Source organism: Oncorhynchus masou, chromosome 29, assembly GCF_036934945.1.
Source record: "Oncorhynchus masou masou isolate Uvic2021 chromosome 29, UVic_Omas_1.1, whole genome shotgun sequence".
In the NCBI taxonomy this organism is placed as follows: Eukaryota; Metazoa; Chordata; class Actinopteri; order Salmoniformes; family Salmonidae; genus Oncorhynchus; species Oncorhynchus masou.
Window position 1 is genome coordinate 33,535,117 of NC_088240.1, and position 23,850 is coordinate 33,558,966.

The window sequence follows — 23,850 nt, forward strand, 5'->3', positions numbered from 1 at the left end:
TTCCTTTTATCGCCTGTAAACTAATTAGAATGAGCCTACTAATTTAAAAAATTGCGCACTCAGCTACACATTAAAACAGAATCGTGAAGTTCACACTCCAGAAAGAATGGTGGCGATGATGCACTACCAGTTGGTTTGGCTGTGTCAAAAAAAGCTATCGAAGAAAAACTATTGTGGTTGCCGCGCATGCGTCCGTTCGGTCCTTGGTGTGCTGTGTGAAAGCTGGAGAGCTATGGCGGCGTGCCGGGGATCCTCTTCAAAATGGTTTTTCACCCGGGAGCAAATCGAAGCCACGCCGTCCCGCCGTTCGGGAGTGGATCCGGACAAGGAGCTATCTTACCGACAGCAGGCGGCTAACCTCATTCAAGATATGGGCCAGAGACTCAACGTGTATCCTTTATAAACAAGCTTGTAGTCATCAGATGTCGAAGGAAGGAGGATTTACATAGCGCTCTTTGTAGGCCCGTGTCTGGGGCACGCGCTAGAGGCAGGTTATGTTCGGCATTATTTTGTCATAGTAGAACATTTCAAATGTGCCAGTGTGGTGTAGGTTATTATCCATCCACGTTTAACTAGCAAACATCACCCAACATGAAGGGCATCTGTCTGGCGATAGTTAGCAAACTAGACATGCTAGCAGCTAACTAGGGCATCTCTCTGGCTCTAGTTAGCAAACTAGCCATGCTAGCAGCTAACTAGGGCATCTCTCTGGCGATAGTTAGCAAACTAGCAGCTAACTAGCCCACTACTTGTTAGTTACCATAACTGAAATGTTAGTTAGCTAACGCTGATGTTCAATGATGAATCGTAGTTCCTTCGCTTCGACAAGTGATAGCTGCCCAGCATGCCAACTGAGCAAGTTCACTCAGGTAAAGCAGGACGTGCATTGTTGAATTTCTCAATTTAATTTGCTCGGTTGCCATGTTAGTACGTTGCTTGCTGGATCAAATTTATCTTGCTACTGTACCTTAACTAATAGTTCGCTAGTATCTATCCGGCATTGTCAACACAACGTGGATCAAATGATTAGAAGTTGCCACATCTCATTGACTTGATTTAATTAAGTAACTAATGGCTTACTCCGTGGATAACAATGGCTGCGTTTATACAGGCAACCCAATTGTGATTGGTCAAAAGATAAATCAGTGGGGGAAAATGATCACATCAGATTTTAAAGCTTATCTGATTGGTCAAAGGACCAATTGGTGAAAAAAAAGATCACAATTGGACTGATTGTAAACGCAACTGTGATCTGTGGACTAAAATACATCATTTTAGTTAGTTGATGAAACATAAGTTAAAATATATTTGAATTCCTTAACCCATTTTCTCCAGCTCACAACTTACAATAAATACAGCAATTGTTTACATGCATAGATTTTATATGTTCCACTCTTTCACCAAATTCCACAGAAATGTAAGTATTTTCTTTTCTTCATTATGTATAGTCAGCCTGACTGTCTGTTTTCTCCATACAGACAATTTGCAACAAGTTTACTTACTAATATATTCAAATCCATTTCTTTTGTTACAGATAATTTCTCCAACCACCTTATTCCTAGCTGCGAAAGTTGAAGAGCAACCTCGGAAACTTGAGCATGTTATTAAAGTTGCCCATGCTTGTCTAAACCCTCAAGAGACCCCGCTTGATACAAAGAGTAATGTAAGTATGGGAATTGTAGGTTTTATTTTCCCTTCCCACCTCCCTGCTTGTCCCATTTTGTCAATGGCTTGAACACTTTCTTTTGTGTGATTGTTTTGAGGTTTGAGTGTAAAGGTTTATACAAAGTGTTAGTATACACTGAGTATTCAAAACAATAAGAATATCTGCTCTTTCCATGAGACTGACTGACCAAGTGAATCCAGGTGAAAGCTATGGTCCCTTATTGATGTCAGCTCAATATTAGGTAGGTGTTCCTAATGTTTGGTATACTCGGTGTATATTCTCATTTGTCAGCAGAGGGCGATTCTAGATTGACAATATTCAGGCTTTGTCAGACTGATGTCTCAGTCCAGTCTCAGCAAGATCTTCCTAGTAGCGAGACTGAGTTGAAACCACTGACACTAAGAAAACAATACTGTTATAGTTTGGAATTGGGCTTTGAAATAGAGGTATGGATAGACACATTACAAATGTCATGTAATGATTGACTATTGAACTTCAGGCATACCTCCAGCAAGCGCAAGAGCTGGTGATACTTGAAACCATAGTGCTGCAGACTTTAGGTAAGTGAAGTCTGACTGAGTGAGCATTTAGTGAGAGCTTGATCTTGTCTACAAAGTGTTTGAATATTATGTTTGACTATTCTGTTGGTTCATTGCTGCATTGGTGAATTAACATTTTTCAGACTGTTTAAATTGTTTGTCATGGTAACATGTTGATCATTCCTCAATGCCACAATTCTATTGTACCCGCGCAGGTCAAAATGTTCTTCTGTTATGATGAATTTCAGATCTTGGCAAACAGCAGTCCCAAGCATGTTCCAATCTGTGGTCTCTATGACTACGATATACTCTGTGGCCACCATCTGTGGCCATTTTGATTATACAACACCAATATACTCACTCTTATTTGGATGGAAAGAAATGAGAACTCCCTTTCATAGTCCACATGTTATCCTAACTGTGCTCTTGTGATAAAGAATAGAGGGGAAGAACCATAGAACATTACTTTAATATATTTCATCTACAAACTGTTACTGTTGAAACTCACCTGTCATGTATTTTGTTCCAGGATTTGAAATAACTATTGAACATCCACACACTGATGTGGTGAAATGTTCCCAGCTAGTGAGAGGTAGAGGCTTCTTTCTTTGCTCTTTTATGCCCTCTAGTCCACCCAACCTCTAACATGGTTGGGAGGGAAGATAATGCTGACTTAATGATTGTGCAACAAGTCATTGTTGACCTTAGAGTTCACAAAACATGATGTACAATTTGTGAACTTCTAATGATAACCCTTACCGGAGCTTACTGGTTGGCAAAGACTTACCCTCTTTTTCTTTCACTTGCAGCAAGCAAGGATCTGGCACAGACTTCCTATTTCATGGCTACCAACAGGTTGTTATCCTGACCCTCCTTTGTTGCACTGTGACTACTGCACACTATAGCTTCCTTTAATGCAGGGTACCCTTTCAGTGTCCAACGGCCCTCTATGCGCCGGTGGCTACTGGGACGCCAGCCCCCTCCTTGCCCCCCCGGGTTGGGGGCGTATGGCGGTACCGGCCCTGGTTGCAGTGCGGTGTATTGTACAAGGGACCAGAGTTGGCACAGTGGGGTTGAATGCACAATGTGAAGTGTAGTGGTGCGCTAGAACCTCACGTTTGCTCGGTTACAAAAGTGCATATGTCTAAAAAGACACTTTGGTAGCCTGAATAGCAGCTAAAGATTACACAGATGTAAACATAACGTAGAAGTCATCCCGGTAAGTACCAATACCCTATTTTCTTTTTATTTGTATTTTTCCAATTTCACAAAATAGTTTAAGTATTTTCTTAAGTTTAAATTTTTTAAGTCAGTTAACCAAATTTTTTTAGTGGAGTGATATCATATACAGTGCATTCGGAATGTATGAAGACCCCTTGACTTTTCCCACATTTTGTTACGTTACAGCCTTATTCTAAAGTGGATGAAAAAAAATGTCCTCATCAATCTACACAATACTCCATAATGATAAAAGCTATAAAAAAAATGTTCTTTAGACATTTTTGCAAACGTGTGTATATATATTTTTTAATTAGTTTATCACATTTACGTAAGTAATCAGACCCTTTACTCAGGACTTTGTTGAAGCACCTTTGGCAGCGATTACAGCCTCGAGTCTTGGGTATGATGCTACAAGCTTGGCACACCTGTATTTGGGGAGTTTCTCCAATTGTTCTCCGCAGATCCTCCCAAGCTATATCAGGTTGGATGCGGAGCGTCGCTGCACATCTATTTTCATGTCTCTCCAGAGATGTTTGATCAGGTTCAAGTCTGGGCTATGGCTGGGCCACTCAAGGACATTCAGAGATTTTTCCCGAAGCCATGCCTGCGTTGTCTTGGCTGTGTGCTTAGGGTTGTTGTCCTGTTGGAAGGTGAACCTTCGCCCCCAGTCTGAATTCCTGAGTGCTCTGATGCAGGTTTTCAACAAGAATCTCTCTGTACTCCATTAATCTTTCCCTCGATCCTGACTAGTCTCCCTGCCGCTGAAAAACACCCCCACATCATGATGCTGCCCCCACCGTGCTTCACTGTAGGAATGGTGCCAGGTTCCCTCCGGATGTGACGCTTGGCGTTCAGGCCAAAGAGTTGAATCTTGATTTCATCAGACCAGCGAATCGTGTTTCTCATGGTCTGAGAGTTGTCATGCCTTTTTCTGAGGAGTGGCTTCCGTCTGGCCACTCTACCATAAAGGCCTGATTGGTGGGGTGCTGCAGAGATGGTTGTCCTTCTGGAAGGTTCTCCCATCACCACAGAGGAACTGTAGCTCTGTCAGAGTGACCATCGGGTTGTTGGTCACCTCCTTGACCAAGGCCCTTCTCCCCCAATTGCTCTGTTTTGGCTGGGCGGCCAGCTCTCGGATGAGTCTTGGTGGTTCCAGACTAATTCCATTTTTTTAAGAATGATTGAGGCCACTTTGTTCTTGGGGACCTTCAATGATGCAGTAATTGTTTTGGAAACCCTTCCCCAGATCTGTGCCTCAGCACAATCCGATCTCTGAGCTCTTCGGACAATTCCTTCAACCTCATGGCTTGGTTTTTCTCAGACATGCACTGTCAGCTGTGGGGCCTTTATATAGACAGGTGTGTGCCTTTATTATGTCCAAACAATTGAATTGACCGCAGGTGGTATCCAATCAAGTTGTAGAAACATCTCAAGGATGATCAATGGAAACAGGATGCACCTGAGCTCAATTTCACATCTCATAGCAAAGGGTCTGAATACTTATGTAAATGGGGTATTTCTGTTTTAAATTAATGAATTTGCATACATTTCTAAACCCGTTTTCACTTTGTCTTTGTGATATTGTGTGTAGATAGAGGGAAAACAACATGATTTAATCCATTTTAGGAAAAGTCTAACGTAACAATGTGGAAAGGGCCAAGTGGTCTGAATTCTTCCCGAATGCGCTGTTTTGTATATAAAACAGAAATGGAAGTGCCAATTTTACATTTCTGATGTTAAAACCCATTAAGGACCTGCTCAAATGGCAAGTTTTTATTTGCTTTGAAGAGAAGAATTCATGTTTTCATGCCTCATTTCATTGCATTGTAAAATACTGATTTGGTGCCACATCTGCCCATTATCATACGTATTATTCTTGGTTTCTGGCTTTCCGCGTACAAACAACCTTTCACAGTTCATGGTCTGCAAATTCTCGTAGAACTAGGTCCTTAAAGGGTTACTTTTAACATGACATGTTGGGTTGGGATTTAAATATAGCCTTTTTGTTTCCAAGTGTTGAATGCCCTCAAAACAAACTACAGTGTCTGGACGCAAATTTTGATGGTCACTTTTCTGTAAAGTGCTGTAATTCAGCAATTTTATATATATAGAAACAATTATCAAAGAGCCAAAGACAACGTTGTGTTCCAAAAGCGGCCTGTTCAGGCTGGGTTTGAGACGTTTGAACTGGAGAGGCTTATAGACAGTGAACAAGGAGAATAAGAGCTTGTCGCTGTGCCTGAGACATCTCTCTAATTCGAGGATAAATGGCTTCTTAATGGCTTAACTGAATCCAATGACCAGCCACAGCAAGTAGGAGCATAGAAATATAATTGACTTGAATGGGAATGTCTGTTTTAGAATCCAAACCATGGAAATACTAGTCACCATGGTGAATTCTGGAACTTCTGATCTGTATGTTTTTCAGGATTGTAATGCGCACTAGTCTCAGGCTGCGCGGTCATACAGGAGATGGATTTCTTTTAAATCCATAATATGCGTTATGTCTAGCGTCCAGACATTGTACTTGTTGTGACACAAGGTTACCATCCAGCTTTTACCACGGTCTTTCAAATGGTAGGATATTTTGCTCTCTGTGCTAGAAAATATTGTAAGGTTCAGTATTGTACCTCGATCTAGTTCTCTATTACTCTGGTTCTTTTAGAACTCAAACCAACTTGGACTAGAGTTGACCAGAAGAAGGCATTTCTATGCATGTCTCACCATAACCAGTTAGTCATGAGTGATGAATGCAGAATGAGTGTCTGTTTGAATTAACTTGAGTTTACTTTGCCATATGTTCACCTTGTGTGTTATTTATTGGTGGTTGATGTTTCAGTAAAGGGTGAAATTCAGTCACTTTCCCCACACAAAAAAAACACAAGTCATCTTTTTTAATTAGAATTGAAGTTATTGCTATATCTGCAGCTCCTTGTGGTAAACACTAGGATGGTAGCCACAATGTGAAACTGACTCATGATCTATTCTGCATGTCAGTTGTTGTTTATTTTGGGAAGTGTGCAACTGTGTCAATCTGGGTCTAACATTTCTGTTATAATGATTCTCTCTAATACTATGTTTTACCTCAGCCCTAAGCACCTGTTACTAACGTTGATTCCCCCCCTCCCCTCTTTGTTTTTTCTTCCCTCTCGTCCATGTGACCCGTTGTGCTCCGGCCTCTCTTCACGCAGCCTCCACCTCACCACCTTCTGCCTGCAACACAAGCCCACAGTAATCGCCTGCGTCTGCATCCACCTGGCCTGTAAATGGTCCAACTGGGAGATCCCTGTCTCCACTGACGGGAAACACTGGTGGGAGTACGTAGACAACTCTGTCACACTGGAGCTTCTCGATGGTGAGGCTTTGATTTGATTTTGGTTTATGCTCATCGTCGAAAAGCCACAGTTACAATGTGGTTTAGTTTTAGAAGAATAGTTTGTTTTCGTCAGTGAGAAATGTTTGCGATATGTCATTGCTATGAATTAGGTGTTAAAACCAAGTGTGATCTTTCCTTGCCTTCAGAACTGACACATGAGTTCCTTCAGATTCTGGAGAAGACACCGAGCAGGTTGAAGAGGATACGAAATTGGAGGGTAAAGCTTCTGTTTTTCACCAGTGAATCATTAAGACCTGTTACTCACGTTAAACACTGTAGAGTGTCTTGTGTCTGCTGATTTTTAATTCGGTGTAGTTTTATTGCTGTACAGTTTTATGTAATGCCCTTTGCAAAATCGCCTCCTCACGCCATCTTTCTCTCTTCTCCCACTCGCCAGACCACGCAAGCTGCCAAGAAGACCAAAGGGGATGGCTCTCAGGCAAACGACCCGTACCCAGGACCCTCCCTGATCCACGAGCATTCCCTGGGAGATGCCATCCCTGGGGTCTCCAACTCAGCCTTCTCCAAAGCCGCTTCATCGTTCCCTGTCCCTCTGCCAGGGCACGCCAGTGGGCCCCTCTCCCTGGACTCTATCGCGTCCATGCAGGGCAGCTCCTACACCTTCACAGCCCCCAGCGACTGGCCCCAGGATACCGGGGGTCGCTTGGAGGGAGGAAGCTATTCCCTCAAAACAGATGCACTTGGCCTCCAGCAGCCTCCAATGAACCCGAACAGACCCGATAAGACAGGAGAGTTCAACCCTACTAAACATGAACACAAGGTTGGGTCGGGAGGGGGTGTGGGGAAGCAACAGCAGCCAATTTTCCCTCCACCGCCCCCGCCGGCTCAGAAAATGTCCCTGGACAAGTATAGAGAGAAGCACGCTGCTGAGCTGGCTGTGCAGCATAAACGCAGGGCAGAGCAGCAGAGTTTCGAGCCTGAGGGCAGGGACTCATATATACCCTCTGTCCAATCAGACCACAGGAAACACATGCAGCTCCACCCTAACCCTGGGAGCAGTAGCACCACTGCCTCCCCTCTTAAAATGAAGCTTGCCACGCCAGGCCAGGACAAGGTCCCCTCTGACAAACGGGACAAGGGGGGCTCACTCAAACTTCGCCTTCCAGTTCCTTCTCAGGGGGGCGTGGCCAGCAAAGAGGAGCTGAAGATGAAAATCAAGGTGTCCTCAGAGCGCCACAGCTCTTCTGATGAGGGCGGGGCCAAGAGCAAACATTCCAGCCCGCTAGTGAGCAAGGAGAAGCACCGAGAACACTCAACCCACCGCCACCACCACAAGCAGCACGGCCACTCTCACCTTCATGCAGCACAGCACAGTGGCAACGGCCGAGGAGTCCCCGAGGGGCCAGCGGGGGCCGGGCCAGCCGTCCTCCGGAGACCCCTAGGGCTGGGGGGTGTTGAGGGGGTGGCGGGCATGGCCCCTAGCTCTGGTTCCAGCTCCTCCCGCAAAAGGGGCCACCCACACGTCGCAAGCCACAACCACCACTCCTCCAAAACGAGCAAAAGCTCCAAGGGCGGCGCAGGTAGTTCCTCCTCCTCTCATTGCAGTCACAGTGTGTGTCGTCTCAGTCACAGTGTGTGTCGTCTCAGTCACAGCTCTGGTTTTAACCTTCCCTTCCCCCCCCTCCTCCCCCTGTCACATACCAGGTGGGCTACGAACATCTCAACGTCCTAGTGAAACTGGACAAGAAGCCAGTGGAGAGTCGCAGTCTTGAGGGAGCCGGCCGGGCGTTTGCTGCCAACGGGCAGACTACAAACACTTTTGACATGCTCGATTCTCTCAAGTGCCCAAGGAATTAACTCATGAACCCTTTGTAGCAAAGCATAGGAAGGTAAAGTAAAAAAAATATAGCGGAAAGTGTAGGACATCTCAACGGTTGAGGCAAAAAGAGAGAAATGAATGCTTCCTGATCATCTGATCTTTTGGCAGTGCTGGTATAGTCCTGCCCCTTTCAATGTGTAATTGCTGCTTTGTCCTCCATATTCTCAGGATGGGTCATGGAATGCGGACGTGTGTGAGTGTTAGGGGGTCATCCGAGTTTAAATCTCCATAATTCGGAGGGGGAAAAAGTATAGATACTGAAAAGGCACGAAAGGTGCAATTTCTAACAGTCTCTTTTAAATAATATTTTAAACAGCATTGCCACAGCTGTTACCCATTCTGGTGAGAAAACATGTCAAGTAGCCCTCCGTTGTGGCAGGAGGGGGCTTAGCTCAGACAGAAGTAAAGGCAGGCCAAACATGGCTGCCAATGGAAGTTGGATTTTTAGTTGTATGTTTCTCTTGAAATATTTTTCCTTTTTTATGCTGAATACTGTATGTAGGATCTGCATGCAATCATCAAAGGGATAATGCAGAAAGTTGACCGCTGTTTACAGAAAGTAAAGATAAATGTACATACATTTTTGTATGTTTAAAAAGCTATACCATAAATACTCAGGTTTGGAGCTGCTTGTAACTATAACAAGATATATATATTGGGAAAAAATACTATTGTAACTTGATGTAGGAGTCCTATCATCGGTGATTCTGACTGCCGCATTCCTGTGTTGTGCTTAGAGCCTGTACTACACATGGCTGGCTGCCAGGAGATGGCACTTGAACTTCGACCTTTCAAACTCAGCCAATCCAGACCCTACAAACAGTAACAACCACCTGGCATGTTGTCAGAGGCCATGCAATTTGTACACTTTTTTTTTTTTGACTTCCAAGATTACCTTAAGCTGGATGCCAAAGGCTTTGCCTCACAAAAAACTAAAGACATACATGAGAAGAGGACAATAATAATATTGCTATAACGTTTACATGCCTAACCTTTGCTGTGAAGAGCATTTACACAAAATTGTTGCTTGACGCTGTAGCCCATAGATACAAGGCTGTAGGTAAGTAATGTAGTATTGTTTATGTCTGGTGAAAGAAAACAACAGCATAAAAGTAGCCTGGGTGCAGTCTTTCTGCTCTCTTGCCAAATGTAATTGATATGGCTTGACAATGGAGTAGGCAAGAGCACCAACCGATCTGGGACCAGGCTAGCAGTTACGGCTGTCAGTGTTGATACAGTACAGTGGCTTGTATGCTGTTCTCCAACGGGTCAGTTTCCTAATATATATGGAGTATATCGTTCTCAATTCTGGACACACAATAGTAACTGTTCTTTGACTGGTTAGTCCTTTATTTCAGTGTGCAGAGAGTTTGTATTGAGGCCAAGATGGTATATTTCCCCAGTACTGATAGTGATTATACTCTTGGGCACAGACATTATTACAGTGGTTTGGTCTCAACAAGAAGGCAAATGCAAACCTTGACATCCATTTTTTTGTTCTACAAATAAATCTTACGGTTACCACTACCTTAACATTACCTATGTTGTATGATTGGTATTTACTGTATGCTATATGAAAAGTATGGATGCAATATGTTTGACAAATGCTCGTTGTATCAAAGGTGCCCCAAATATTCAAGGAATTATTTGTGTAATAGCCTAGGGAAAGTATCTAAGTTTTAAGCAATACATTTGAAAGGGCATTTAAAAATACAATTTGCACATGTTATATAAATGATTGATAGGTGTTCCTGATTGGCACATCTGTCGTTATTTCCTAACAGCTTTGAGTGTAGGTCCTAAACTAAGATCACATTGTTAGGAATGAAAGGGTGGTCCAATAGTTGTTCTGCAGACGGGCGCTGTTTCTGGTCACTGCAAAGAGGACAGATTAATATGTTATTCAACTTGGATGCCCTTTTATTATCATGACTTACTGACTGTTGGTGAGTTGTCACATTTATCTTTGACTTAGTAATTGGTCATCTAAGTTACTGAAATGTTAATCCACACTGTTTTACTTCGTAGCATTCTATATAAACCCAGAGTAGATTCCAATCCTCATATTTGGAGACCAGGTTCAAGGTAAGGAAACATCCAGTCATTTAGTTGAACTATGCCTTTAAAAATATTATATGTAGGACAGAATTGTAAATCAACTCACTTGGTCAGACAGACTTGAACAAAATCCCTGGCGTCCTCTGAGAACCTGTCGGGCAGCGAGGGCATTAGGCCTCGCCTCGCCCCAATGTAGAACAGCGCTGCCATCTTGTCCATGTGTGACAGCGGCGGCTTCCCCGTGGCCATTTCAAACACTGTGCACCCCACGCTCCAGATGTCCGACTTCCTGCCGTGACCCGTCTCGTTGATTACCTCTGGCGCCATCCAATAGGGCGTGCCGTGCACCGATTTCAGGAGGTCACTATGACTGTATGTGTGAGTGAGGCATTTCAAACGGCGGGCGCAGCCGAAGTCTATCAACTTGACTACTCCCGTAGGCATCAACATCACATTGTTCCCCTTCAGGTCCCTGTGGATGACCCTGTTGAGGTGCAGGTAAGACACCCCCTCCAGGATCTGGCGGGTGTACAGGGCCAGGACGCGCTCCGGAAGGGGACCAAAGCGGTGGAGCACGCTGGCGATGGAGCCTCCGGGGACATACTCCATGAAGATGCTGACCATGTGGTCCCGCAGAGAGGTGCCCAGGAATCCCACAATGTTGCCATGATGGAGGTTCTTTAAGAGGTCTACTTCCTCCTGTAGACGGTTGTACTCCTTGTCTGCGGTTTCGAGGTCTGAGGCGTCCAGGGCCACCTGTTTTACGGCTATCAGCTGGCCTTGGTTGGTCAGTCCACAGAACACCTAAAAACAGCGTAAATATGAAGTTTTAAAATTCCTATTACAGACAGGCTCAAGTGCTAATTTGAGACACTAGAAATTAGCTTGACTGTTTCATTTGAATATCTATATAATGAAGGTAGCCTTGTTTTGATATGGGATTATACAACTATAGCAAGGTTTGGGTGTTGGCATGATTGGTTCTCTTTACTGTGATTTTTTTCTCCCTTTTCTACGAGGCAATTGAGAAGCAAACATATTCACAGTTCCATAAGCTCCTCTGCCCAGCACTTCTCCTTTCCTCCAGGTGATGGCATCATCCACTACCAACCCAGACCCACTGAGCACTTCTCCAGGTGATGTAAAATCCTAATGGACAACCGCACAGGGTGGGAAGTTACACACACAACCACATGTATGTGTGTGTATATATGATTAGCTGTAATTGGTGTAGGTACTCCTCTAGTGCCAACTTACCCCCAGTAATGACTTCTCACATCTCAGCTCAGAATTATTTCTGAATTCCCTCTGCTCTGAGTCACAGTTGTTTTCTGGACATACACCATCTCTCTCATCCAGTGATATCAGCTCTTCTGCCAGACAACGGAGCAGGTCATCGGTCAGTGGTCCCTCCCCCACATCATCCAGAAACTTCTGGAACACAGGGGACACTGTCCTGCTGTCACAGCTACCTGAGGTCCAGGTGTTGCTCTTCGGCTGCACTGGGCAATCGGATGGGGTGGATGAATGGTCTAAGTGATTTGCCTTGTTTTTCTCATTTTCTGACATGTTGTTCCCCATGGGTCCCCTATTGTGCAGCACATGGAGGTGATCATCATCTGGGTCAGAATGAGATGTGAGTTTAGTCTTTGTCTGACTGGGGGAGGTTTCGTCTCTCGACCGGTGGTGAGAGATTAGTGGGTTTGGCGCATGGCTGGACATAGACAGCACTTCTTCGATCACTGACAGTGACAACATATGGTCCCCCTCCTGAATCTCTGGCGTGCTGGGAGAGACTGTCTCTTCTCCATCTTTACCGAGGACCAGCTCAGTCTTAGTCTGGATGTGGATTTGCCAGTCAAGCCCAGAAACAACCACCACGTGGACTTTGTCATGTGTGCTGGCAATAGGTGTCAGATGCAACTTTCCCCTGGATATAGGCCTAATAGCCCTGTTCTTCCTCTGCTTGGCCTTGTCCACAGGGCTTCGCCTCCCTCTTCTGCTCTCCAGTGGTTTAGGGCATTTGTGTTTGGTCCTGTGGGTTTGGGTCTTCCTAGATGGGGCAGACAGGACCTGCCTCGTCCTCTCACATGAACTGGAAACTCTTATGTTGTCAAACACCGGGCCGGCAAACATCTCATATATGACTGGTCCCTCATCCCCGGTGTTGATTTCCTGGAAGATATCACTATACGTGATGTAGTCCACGGCTGACTTGGCCCTCAGGGTCCCCAGTTGTGACCCAGTCTTGGCTTGTCTGGCACTTTTCGGTTCCCTCTGCTGAATATGTTTCTGACAAGGTACTTTTATTTTAAGTGCCTTTTTGTCGTTGTTCAGCTTTTTGCAGCTTGGATGTACAGGCTCTGTAACCCTCGTTCTGACAGAGGTTAAGTCTGTGCTTTTCTGACCAGTCTTTGTAGAGATTATCCCATTGACGATGAGATCAGGAGGTTTTCTGACTTTGCCTTTGACTTGTGAAGGAATGGATGAAGTCCTCAGGTTGCTTTTGGACTTGCTGTTCCCCCGAATGTGATCTTTGTGTGCCAAGACGTTGAAAGACTGATTGGTTTGGACGCTAGTGCTGCCTCTACTCTCTTTGTTCTTGGCAGGCTTGATAGGTTTGATCTTTTTCTCTGTAGGAGGGTTTAATTCAGGTAGTGTGACATTCACAGTAGAAGGAAGACATTGATACTTGGTGTCATCCACAACACTAGTCTTTGCATTGTCATCAACTTGAATCTCTTTGTTTCCATTTCTTTTAGATGCAAAGGGACATGTGGTAGTTGGCTCAGTACTTGTAGTCTCTTTTGAGAGACTCCCTGAGCACATCACCTTCGTCCATTCCACTGCCACAACCTCGCCCTCACAGTCCCTCTCAAAGCATGAAGTGCTGTTAACATCTTTGAAATTAGTCAAATCGGGGTTAAGTTGGTGACTCAACTCAATTATTGCTTTGTACCCTCTCCCTCCAGGGTCAGATTTTATAGATACTCCTTCCTTGTTATCCCTAGGAAAGGCACCATGATGTCTTGTCGACTCCCTATTCCTATGGTCTGCATTATCCTGACTGTAATCTCCAACATTAAACTTTCCAGATGAGTCTAGATCCAACTGCAACCTTCCCTCAAAAGTCTCTCCAGCGTGTTTTGCTGTAGTCTCTCTTAGGTCTCTTAAGTCTCTCTTATTGTCATCCACCTCTACCTCCAAGTCGATGGAGGATTGGCTACTGAAGCTGCTCTCCTCGCTGCCCCCTCTGGTGCCTGGGGACCCTCTGGGGCTCACCCTGGTCCTGGCCAGCCTCTCCCTCCTCAGCCTGGAGGTTATGGAGTTAAGGGGCATCAGGGGCACAAGGCTGATGGGCTTTAGGGGAGAAGGGTGCTTCAGGCTGGGCAGCACTCCTCTGTTTCTATGCCTCCCCTCCAGAGGGGCTAACAGCTTGGGGGTCCTGATGGGGCCTGGAAGCAGGGCAGGGAAGGAGCCCTGGACAGAGATGATTGGAAAAGGCAACGGTGAATAAATAGCAGATTACAGGTGGTTTTTACAAACTAAGGAAGCTGTATGAAAATGTGAATAAAACGAATAAAACATGATTTATTTGAGTTGACCTACCTTTCGAATACTGCTTTTTTTCTCCGTTTCACCACATCCAAGCCCTGCAAGACAAGAACATGCCAAGCTTTACAAACACAAAATTCCGTAACTAGTTTCCTCAACAAGGAGTACTTCTCTAAACACATTCATGAGCATGACCTTTACCTAAACAAATGAATCAACAACATGCTGACCTTTATACTGTCCTCTAAGCCTTTAGCGGACAGTAATTATTATATTACTAACTGTTCTGGATGTGAACTCGGGCCTGGACCAGAGAGTCCAGGAGAGGCTCCAATAGACTGGGGGCAGATTGGCTCAGCTGGGCTGGGTGAGGGGCCACCGGGCTGGGGGCCACAGCCTCACATCTGAGCCTGGGGGGAACAGGCAGGCAGGATGAGCTTCCTGTGGTCTTCAATAGCCCCGGTGTAGGATCCAGTTTGTCTAAGTGTCTGGCTCTGAACCACAGACTGGGTAGAGATGAACCTTGACTGGAGAGAGAACAAAGTAGATTTGAGAATAAATCCTTTGCACCTCACAATGCTCTTCACAGGTAATATTGGTAAAATAATCTATAATTCACAAAACCTGGAGCTGAGATGTAGGGTAATCTTATATAATTTCCTAATAATGAACACAGTGCAATTGAAAGGGATTGACATTCTCTGTTCTGTGTGGATGCAGGACAGAGGGCACAGCAGAAGGACGCTGGCCAGGGGCTGATGCTGTAAAGTGAGAACTTTTCAAAGGGGTTTATTCTCCCAGGATCCCTTTGGACCTCTTTCAGCAGTAAGAGCCCAACAGACAATGATCTGTTTCAGAAAGCAAAGTAGACTCTCCCTCAGTTTCTCCCTCCCTCCCTCTGTTTCTCTCGGTCTCCCTCTGTTCTCTGTTTGGGAAGATTGGCATGCCCTTGACATGATGACTGCTGGCCTGACTGTGTAACTGGACACTTCTTATTCTGTATTTATGTAAGTGAGGGGGGGGGGGGGGGGTGAAGTACACACAAGGAGGAGGGACTAGCATACGGTGGATTTGTTTATGTGTGAGAGTGCTTGTTAATAGCATGGATGTGTGCATAAGTGTTTGTGTGTGTCTGTATGAACAGGTGTTGGTGTTTGGGTGTGTTCCTGACTAAATTTGCCCTGTGGTCACTGTATTGTTGTATTAATTTATAGCCATTCTAATTAACATGGAGCGTGTGTGCGTGCCCACCTGCTACCCTTCCCCAGATCTTGGTAGGCTTGCCTCATGTCCATCAGGGTATCCATGGCGGTCTGGAAGGAGAGGGAGAGCCCCTTATCTACAGGACCCAACACAGCCTGAGGTCAGTAGGGGTTGATGTACCTTTCACACACAGCAGGGACATTACTGCTACTGTGTGTCAACAGCAAAAGTCCCAAGCCAACAGTGAATGGTTCCTCTGTTACACGTAGGATAGCATTCGGTATCACAACAGTCCACTGACAAAAAATAAATAAATCTCCAGTTAACCTTTATTTAACTAGGCAAGTCAGTGCAGAACAAATCCTTATTTACAATGACGGCCAAACGGGGACGACGCTGGGCCAATTGTGCTCCGCCCTATGGGACTCCCAATCACAGCCGGATGTGATACAGCCTGGATTCGAACCAGGGACTGTAGTGACGCCTCTTGCACTGAGATGCAGTGCATTAGACCGCTGCGCCACTCGGGAGTCCAGATGCTCCACCATGACACTTTATGTTCAGTAGAATTTCAACAAGATCCAACTGAACCAATAATAAAATTTATTATCACTGCATAATACCAAACATTTTACACTATTTACATGTTGTTTTTACACACAACTATTTCTATACACAGCCTATGTGCAGAAAACTACAAATTACATTTAGCATTTACAGTACTTTCCAAACAAAGTGGTTGGAGAACAACATAAGAAACAATAGACATTACCTGTTTCAGAGCCAGTTAGTCCAATCGACCCTCATCTCAACCTACTCAGATTATATGACAGAATGAGATTGAGAGGGGCTGTACACTTCTCGTTCGCTCGCTCTCGTTTTCGCTCTCTGAGCAACTCTGTTCTGTTGTGTGTGTCTGACAGGAGTCAGGAAGGTTTCCAGCTGGGAGTCTGTATTGTGTCCCCTTGAGGGGAGTGATTTACACACTGACCCAATCAGCTTGGGCCATGGCAGGGCTGGCCTTTGTGGTTGTCTCTTTGTGGGATAGGCCCAGTGTGTGAAGAGAGGGGAAGAGTGTTTGGGAGGAGGGGGTGGTATTGTGTAGAGCCAACAGGGCACACAGACCAGGGACACAAGGAGTCACTGTCCAAGACCCTACCTACTGTAGGTGACAGTGTACAATAAGGAAATACAGCTTACCTTGATTGATGGTTTTATGATGGTCGGATAAAGGAACGCACTCTGGAGACTCCAGCAAATCCTACAATGGAAAAATAAGAATGGTCATAAGTAGCCTTAAACCTTGTTGCATTTGGCATGAATCCACAAAAATATCTATGATATCACTGTCCTCAGTGCAGTTAGGAGGACGATGGTGACGGTTGTTGTAGCTAGTGGTTGTTATGTTCAACTGACATTTATTTCAGAGCCTATAACGAATTAGATTGTTAAACATCTGATTAACAACTCCACCCCATGTAATTTCCCTGGGGGGGGCCCCAAAATATTATATAGCTTCACGTTAGTGCCCAGTCTGCTATGTTTGTGTGCCCCTGGGATAGCCTCTTTCAACCATCTGCCCTTCCGCTATTCAATATGTGGGCTGGGTCATTAGACACCAGACAGTAGCCAGCTGCGCTCCCTGCCCTTGTCTCACCTGTCAAGGCCACTTCAAAGCAAAGTCAGGATATAGCGAAGAGTCATCTAGTCAGAACACAGACTCCCCACCAGCCAATTACACTGATGTAACTCAGGTCTCTGGTGAATTGGGCCCCCATTGCTTTAGGGGAAGAGCCACTATGGATTAAGCCTTTTAATTGATTAAGGATATTTGGGCATGTAATAAATAATGCATTTGAGACAGAAGCTATGTTGTAGTACATTTATTTTGATGCAATACAACTAACTTGTCTTGTAATATATTTGCTGATCTTAAAATGTGTTAACACATAGTGAACAAAGTCACATTATGAAGTAGGTCTCCACAAAATGACAGACTTGTACACTTCTTACATAACTGTACAACCGGAGGATCACTTACCTCTGTGCCGGCAGCAGTCTGAATGAGGACATTTTGGGTCAGGTAGGGAGAGGAGCTTGGGGAGTTTGTTGCTCTCAGCTCATCGGTTAGAGGGGGAGAGGGGCTGGGGGAGTTTGTTGCTCTCAGCTTATCGGTTAGAGAGGGAGAGGGGCTGGGGGAGTTTGTTGCTCTCAGCTCATCGGTTAGAGAGGGAGAGGGGCTGGGGGAGTTTGTTGCTCTCAGCTCATCGGTTAGAGAGGGAGAGGGGCTGGGGGAGTTTGTTGCTCTCAGCTCATCGGTTAGAGAGGGAGAGGAGCTTGGGGATTTTGTTGCTCTCAGCTCATCGGTTAGAGAGGGAGAGGGGCTGGGGGAGTTTACTCTCAGCTCATCAGGGTGGAAGCACTGCAGGTCCAGGGGCGTGGGCGCTGTTTGTTGACCAGGGCAGAATGAGACGGAGGTGTGGAGTTAGTGGAGTCAGTGAGCACAAGAGGAAACAAGGCCCTCTCACACACTCAGCCCCTCAGGAATTCACCAGGATTTCCCATATGAGTGCTGGCTTTGACCCCTCCTCCAAGCTCAGGAAAACATTTGATTACGCAAGTACACACTGCCCGGATCGACTAAATCAATACTATTCACCACAGGAGGTTTGTGGCACCTTAATTGGGCAGAAGGGGCTCATGATAATGGCTGGAGCGGAATACGTGGAATGGTATCAGAGACATGGTTTCCATGTGTTTAATGGCATTCCATTTGTGCTGTTTCTGCCATTATTATGAGCAGTTCTCCCCTCAGCAGCCTCCTGTGCTATACACTAAGCTAATAGATAAGTCAAATCTGTATTGCATTTCTGTCAGGATCGATTTGAAAACTTTAAAGGTATCATGTTGTACATGACCTGAGTGCTGTGATTTCATAAGAACGAAATGCCACAAACAAGCAGATTTGGTATGGTACTAGTATGTGTATAACCAACAGATCACATGGTTTGTACTTGGATAGAGAAGTATTTCCCTGGAATATCCTCAAAAGTAAACAGAATATATCAAACCATACCAAACATCTGAGTTGTGTTATGTTGGATTTGTCTGAACATCATGGTTGAAAGTCATGTCACGTAATTACACAGCAATAACTGTAGTAACAACATTGTCTGACCATCTTGGTTGAAAATCATGTTATACCTGGCTGTCTGAGGGACTCAACCATCATGTGGATGAGTTCGTCTTTCAGGGGGCTCTCTATCTGTGCAGCATAGTGAAGAGCAGAACAGCCGTTGACATCACACACCCCCAAGTCACTGTTTGAAAGAGGGAGAGTAATTAACATAATTTATAGAGCGGAAGGCGGCGTATAGACCAATGAAAATGCAGGGGCAATGTGAAAAAGTATTTGTGAGTGCTGTTATGGAACAAGGAAGTTGTTAGCTTGGGAAGTGGAATATATTATTATGTTGTAAGATTGTAATAAAATTCTATTGCAGTAATAATACGGTCATTTTCAAATAAGGTTCTGTAATAATGTAATGTTTTAAGCTGTTGTAATAAAACCAAAGTGATATTGTCATTGCTGCAGGTTTCCTTACGCTGAGAGAGCCAGCAGTTCCCTGACCACCTCCACAGGTCTGTATTCCCATGGCAACCGGACGTCCAGCTCCTCAAACAAGTCGACGTCCCTCACAGCCAGCATTAGAGGGGTCCGCCCGTCGCGGTTCTGAGTGTTCACGTCTGCTAGGTCAGTCTGGGCCTGCAACACAGACATAGAGATATAGGCTCAGCACTGGTGCCTGAGAGTTACACATTACGAACAAAGAAAGGTCAAATGAGAAATGTCCTGGAGATGATTACAGATGGAATGCTCATAGCTGCTTCGGCTGCATCCATACAATGCTGTCCTTTGTGCTAATCTAAACTCTAGCCTACCCTGTTGTTAGACAAGCACCTGATGCTGTGTCACATTTCCAGTTACACAATGTAAAGGGCGTTGGGAGTGATATCAGTGGCGGTGGCAGTGACTGTGTGCGCACGATTGGTGTGTGCTTCTGCTTGTGCACGTGTGTGTGTGGTCTATGGTGGGGCGTTGTAAAGGAGTTTTGGGGGGAGGCGGACAAATAACCCCCCCCCCCCCTATGTTTTATTGGTAGGGTAGGGTTAATGACATGCTTTGGTCGCCTATTTCAAAATGGCAAAGGTCAAGTAAATGACAGCCAGCATAATAGTATGGGGTTTATTGCATGTTTTCTCAGTGTACATAGTACAATGCCATGTTTTGCTTTGGCAACAGTGAAATCTGTTAAATCATACAGAGTCAAAACAAAAGCCAGAAAGACCCAACTCCTGGGACACATGAAAACAATTGCTTCCCTGTGGTCTTAGACACACTACTAACAAGGTAATGTGGTTGTTTTGATAGTGTATCTCCAGAGAATGATCATGGGTCTTCACCCCCCCCCCCCCCAATGTCACATGACACCATGTTATTGTTATTGGGAAGAAAAATAAATAGTCTAGAATTTTTCATCGGTCAACATGGTCAAAATGGATTGTTCACATCCTCACAGTATGTTAAACTGTTTTTGATTTAAATATTCCTTCATTCACACAGTGATGCTTTTGTTGAATATAGATTACAATGTGCAAGACTAATAGACATGCAATCACATAAACAGAACAAAGTCTGTATAAAGCATATCAGCCATGCTGTGTTTCCATTCAAATATATAGGCTTATTCACTAACAATAAGAATACTAATCACATCAGTTCAGTCAAAGGGTCACTGAAGCAGACTAACATACCAGACAGACCTCCCCTAAACCAAATTCCCCTCCCCCAATGGTGCTTACCTCAGTCAAGCCCCTCTGGCAGGCAGTGATAAGGGGAGTACAGCCCCCCTCCATGCGGGGAACATCCACCTCCTTCCAGGGACAATCTCCCAGCTCCTCCAGCCCCAGGCCTACCACCTCCAGCTCTCCCCTCAGCACCTCAATACCAGCCCCCAGAACCCTTCTCACACTACTCTCCATCATCCACAAGGGTCCTGTTGACAAGTTGGCGAGAATAGAAGCCAGAAGGATGAATGTAAGAGATAACAGTGAAGGTTGTTTTGTTGCTCTGTAGCTTGATGCCTTTCAGCTTGGTTTGTTTGCAGTGGACACTAGGTTCATGGTTACTCTCCTCTTTCAAGATCTGGTCCCTCCACGTATGGTGTGGGGCTTCAGCATGTTTGTGTTGAATGTTGATGCAAGCCTCTAGGGCTCTCCATCCCTGTTCCTGCAGAGCTACCGTTCAGTAGGTTTTCACTCCAACCCTAATCTAGCGCACCTGCTTCTAATAATTACTATAATATCATAAGCTCCAGTAGGAGAGGTGGAGTGGAGGACATTTCCTCTCGTTACTGTATCATGTGTATCAGAGAATGACTGCCTCTCACATGGTATCCCCTATATCAGCGGTATTAAACGCTTACCCTACAAGGTCTAGAGCCTACTGGTTTTCTGTTCTACCTGATAATTAATTGCACACACCTAGAGTCCCCTCTAAATTAGAGGGGAACAATGGAGATAAAGCAGTGGAACTGGCTTTGATGTCCAGAGTTGTGTTTGAGGGCCCTATACAGTGTAATGCTTTTGATGCAGGGCCCCTGGTCAAAAGTAATGCACTACGGTGCCTACACATAATACCCCATAGTGTTGAATTATGTTGTTAGACATGTTTACAAAAAAATGAAAAGATGAAATGTATATCTGCCTCACAAAGAAGGGCACCTATTGATAGATGGGTAAAAAATAAAAAGCAATAATTGAATATCCATCTGAGCATGGTGAAGTTATTAATTACACTTTGGATGGTGTATCAATACACCCAGTCACTACATAAATACAGGCGTCTATCTTAACAGTTGCCAGAGAGGAAGGAAACTTCTCAGGGATTTCACCATGAGGCCAATGGTGACTTTAAAACAGTTACAGAGTTGAATGGCTGTGATTGGAGAAAACTGAGGATGGATCAACATTTTTGTTACTCCACAATACTAACCTAAATGACAGAGTAAAAAGAAAGAAGTCTGTACAGAATACAAATATTCCAAAACATACATTGTTTGCAATAAACCACTGAAGTAAAAATGCAAAAAATGTGGCAAAGAAATTAACTTTATGTCCTGAATACAAAGTGTTATGTTTGGGCAAATCCAAAACAACACATTACTGAATACCACTCTACATATGTTCAAGTGGTGGCTGTATCATGTTATGGGTATGCTTGTAATCATTAAGGACTGGGGAGTTTTTCACAATAAAAATGTTTATGGAATAGAGCTAAGCACAGGCAAAATCCCAGAGAAAAACCTGGTTGTCTGCTTTCCACCAGACACTGGGAGATTAATTAATATTTCAGCAGGACAATAACTTAAAACACAAGGCCAAATCTACACTGGAGTCGCTTACAAAAAGGACAGTGCATGTTCCTGAGTGGCTGAGTTACAGTTTTGACTTAAATCTGCATGAAAATCTTAGGCAAGACCTGAAAATGGTCTTTCAATGATCAACAACCAATTTGACAGAGATTAAAGAATTTTGAAAAGAATAATGAGCAAATGTTGCCCAATCCAGATGTGCATCGCTCTTGCCTCCACACTACAGGCCTTAATGCTCAAATCAGTTCTGTTTTTCAAATCCGTTTTGGAATAATTACTGTCCAAACAGCAAGTTACAAGCAACCAAATTGGATTTGTGTGTGTTCAGAGTTCAGACAATAGTAATTTGGTGACATGGCTCAAATTTGACTTGTGTCACTTCAACCTGCTAATGTGAATAAGGCTTTAGAAACTTTCCCAGAAAGACTGACAGCTGTAATTGTTGGCAAAGGTGATTCTAACATGTATTTACTCAGGGGTGTGAATACTTATGTAAATGAAATATTTCTATATTTCATTTCCAATAAATGTTCTAACATTTCTAAAAGCATGTTTTAACATTCATTGTTTGGTACACTGGGTTGATGGTTGAGAAAAAACATTGGAATTCAGAATATAACACAACAAAATGTGGAATAAGTCAAGGGGTATGAATACTTTCTGAAGGCACTGTATATAGTGCCCTCAACAGTACACATTTTGTTGTATCCCCAGACAAGCACGCCTGATTCAACTTGTCAACTAATTATCAAGCCATCAATGAGTTGAATTGGGTGAGTTTATCCGGGGCAACAACAAAGATGTGTACTGTTGAGAATTCTGGAGGACTGGAGTTGAGAAACACAGATGTAGGGGATAGGGTGCCATTAGGGACACAAACACCGACTCATGATGTGACTTAGACAATGAGTTAATGAGAGCTAATACAAACCACAGGCCTGACTGGCATCATAATAACAACACCTATTCATCCCTGGAACATTAACCAGCATGCTAGTGGATTCATGACTGACAACTAGTCATTTAATCCATTTTGGGAGTTCTTTACAGATTAGCATTCTAGAACCAATTAATGGAATAGTACTAAAAGTGTCAGTCAGAATGGACATAGTTAAAGCAAGAAGTCTTGAAAAAGAAAAGCAGTAGTTGAGTGAAATGAACAACTTTACTCACCTTCAGTATTCTTGGTCTCAAACTTTGAAATATCTTACTCAATCCTTTGCCCAACTTTCATGCTTCACATTTACTCCAATGTTCTTTGACAAACAAATATAGTGTTCTGCATTTTAATAGCAGCTGTTTTATAAGTAAACTTCCTCCTTGTTTAAATAGCTTCTTCAGTGTATGTCTGCTCTCCTTCCCTGTGCAGTGTACATGCCTCCCCTCTTAAGTAGCTTGAATGTTTACATTCTGTTACCAAGGAGATAGTCAACCAGGCAGGCTAACAGTAGATTAATTGCCAGTCTGAATGGGCCTCTCAAACAAATAAAGGCAACACTGAGTGCATGCCTACAATTAGAAGTGAGATCTGTCAAATGTTCCTTTTTCCTGTATGAATTAGCAGTTGTGGAAAAGTACCCATTTGTCATACTTGAGTAAAAGTAAAAATATCTTAAAATAAAATGACTCAAGTAAAAGTGGAAGTCACCTAGTAAAATAATACTTAAGTATCAAAAGTAAATGTAATCGCTAAAATATACTTAAGTATCAAAAGTGAAAGTATAAATCATTTGAAATTCCTTATATTAAGCAAACCAGATGGCACTATTATCTTGATTTTTTTTAAATTAACGGATAGCCAGGGGTACACTTCAACACTCAGACATCATTTACAAATGAAGCGTTTGCGTTTAGTGAGTGCCAAATCAGAAGCAGTAGGGATGACCGGGATTTTCTCTTGATGATAAGTGTGTGAATTAGACAATTTTCCTGTCCTGCTAAGAATTCAAAATGTAACT

The 23,850-nt window shown here is 44.0% G+C and overlaps 3 protein-coding genes across 4 annotated transcripts; 1 reads left to right on the top strand and 2 right to left on the bottom strand.

The window, feature by feature from the left end:
- Window positions 1–204: 204 nt before the first annotated feature.
- LOC135519376 (cyclin-T2-like) lies at window positions 205–10,180 on the top strand. Of its 2 annotated transcripts, XM_064944569.1 has the most exons (10): window positions 205–390; window positions 1,336–1,417; window positions 1,535–1,663; window positions 2,166–2,226; window positions 2,735–2,797; window positions 3,015–3,060; window positions 6,618–6,781; window positions 6,949–7,019; window positions 7,200–8,343; window positions 8,468–10,180. In XM_064944569.1, exons 1-10 carry the CDS (start codon window positions 233–235, stop codon window positions 8,533–8,535), a joined length of 1,986 nt encoding a protein of 661 aa, XP_064800641.1. In that variant the 5' UTR covers window positions 205–232; the 3' UTR covers window positions 8,536–10,180. The 2 variants fall into 2 exon arrangements, 1 of the variants encoding a protein (XP_064800641.1); XR_010452287.1 differs by lacking the exons at window positions 6,949–7,019; window positions 7,200–8,343; window positions 8,468–10,180 and having other exon boundaries at window positions 3,015–3,424; window positions 6,618–6,707.
- Window positions 9,968–16,371, bottom strand: map3k19 (mitogen-activated protein kinase kinase kinase 19). The gene is made up of 8 exons (XM_064944568.1): window positions 16,231–16,371; window positions 15,507–15,594; window positions 14,538–14,782; window positions 14,310–14,353; window positions 11,958–14,180; window positions 11,745–11,849; window positions 10,807–11,504; window positions 9,968–10,517 (listed from the first exon to the last, which is right to left on the bottom strand). The coding sequence occupies exons 2-8, from the start codon at window positions 15,560–15,562 to the stop codon at window positions 10,442–10,444; spliced, it is 3,447 nt and encodes a 1,148-aa protein (XP_064800640.1). The 5' UTR covers window positions 15,563–15,594; window positions 16,231–16,371; the 3' UTR covers window positions 9,968–10,441.
- On the bottom strand, window positions 16,267–23,233 carry LOC135519575 (uncharacterized). Its single transcript, XM_064944810.1, has 7 exons — window positions 23,066–23,233; window positions 20,322–20,515; window positions 19,064–19,224; window positions 18,663–18,778; window positions 17,500–17,903; window positions 16,659–16,719; window positions 16,267–16,271 (listed from the first exon to the last, which is right to left on the bottom strand). The coding sequence occupies exons 2-7, from the start codon at window positions 20,502–20,504 to the stop codon at window positions 16,267–16,269; spliced, it is 930 nt and encodes a 309-aa protein (XP_064800882.1). The 5' UTR covers window positions 20,505–20,515; window positions 23,066–23,233.
- Window positions 23,234–23,850: the final 617 nt, after the last annotated feature.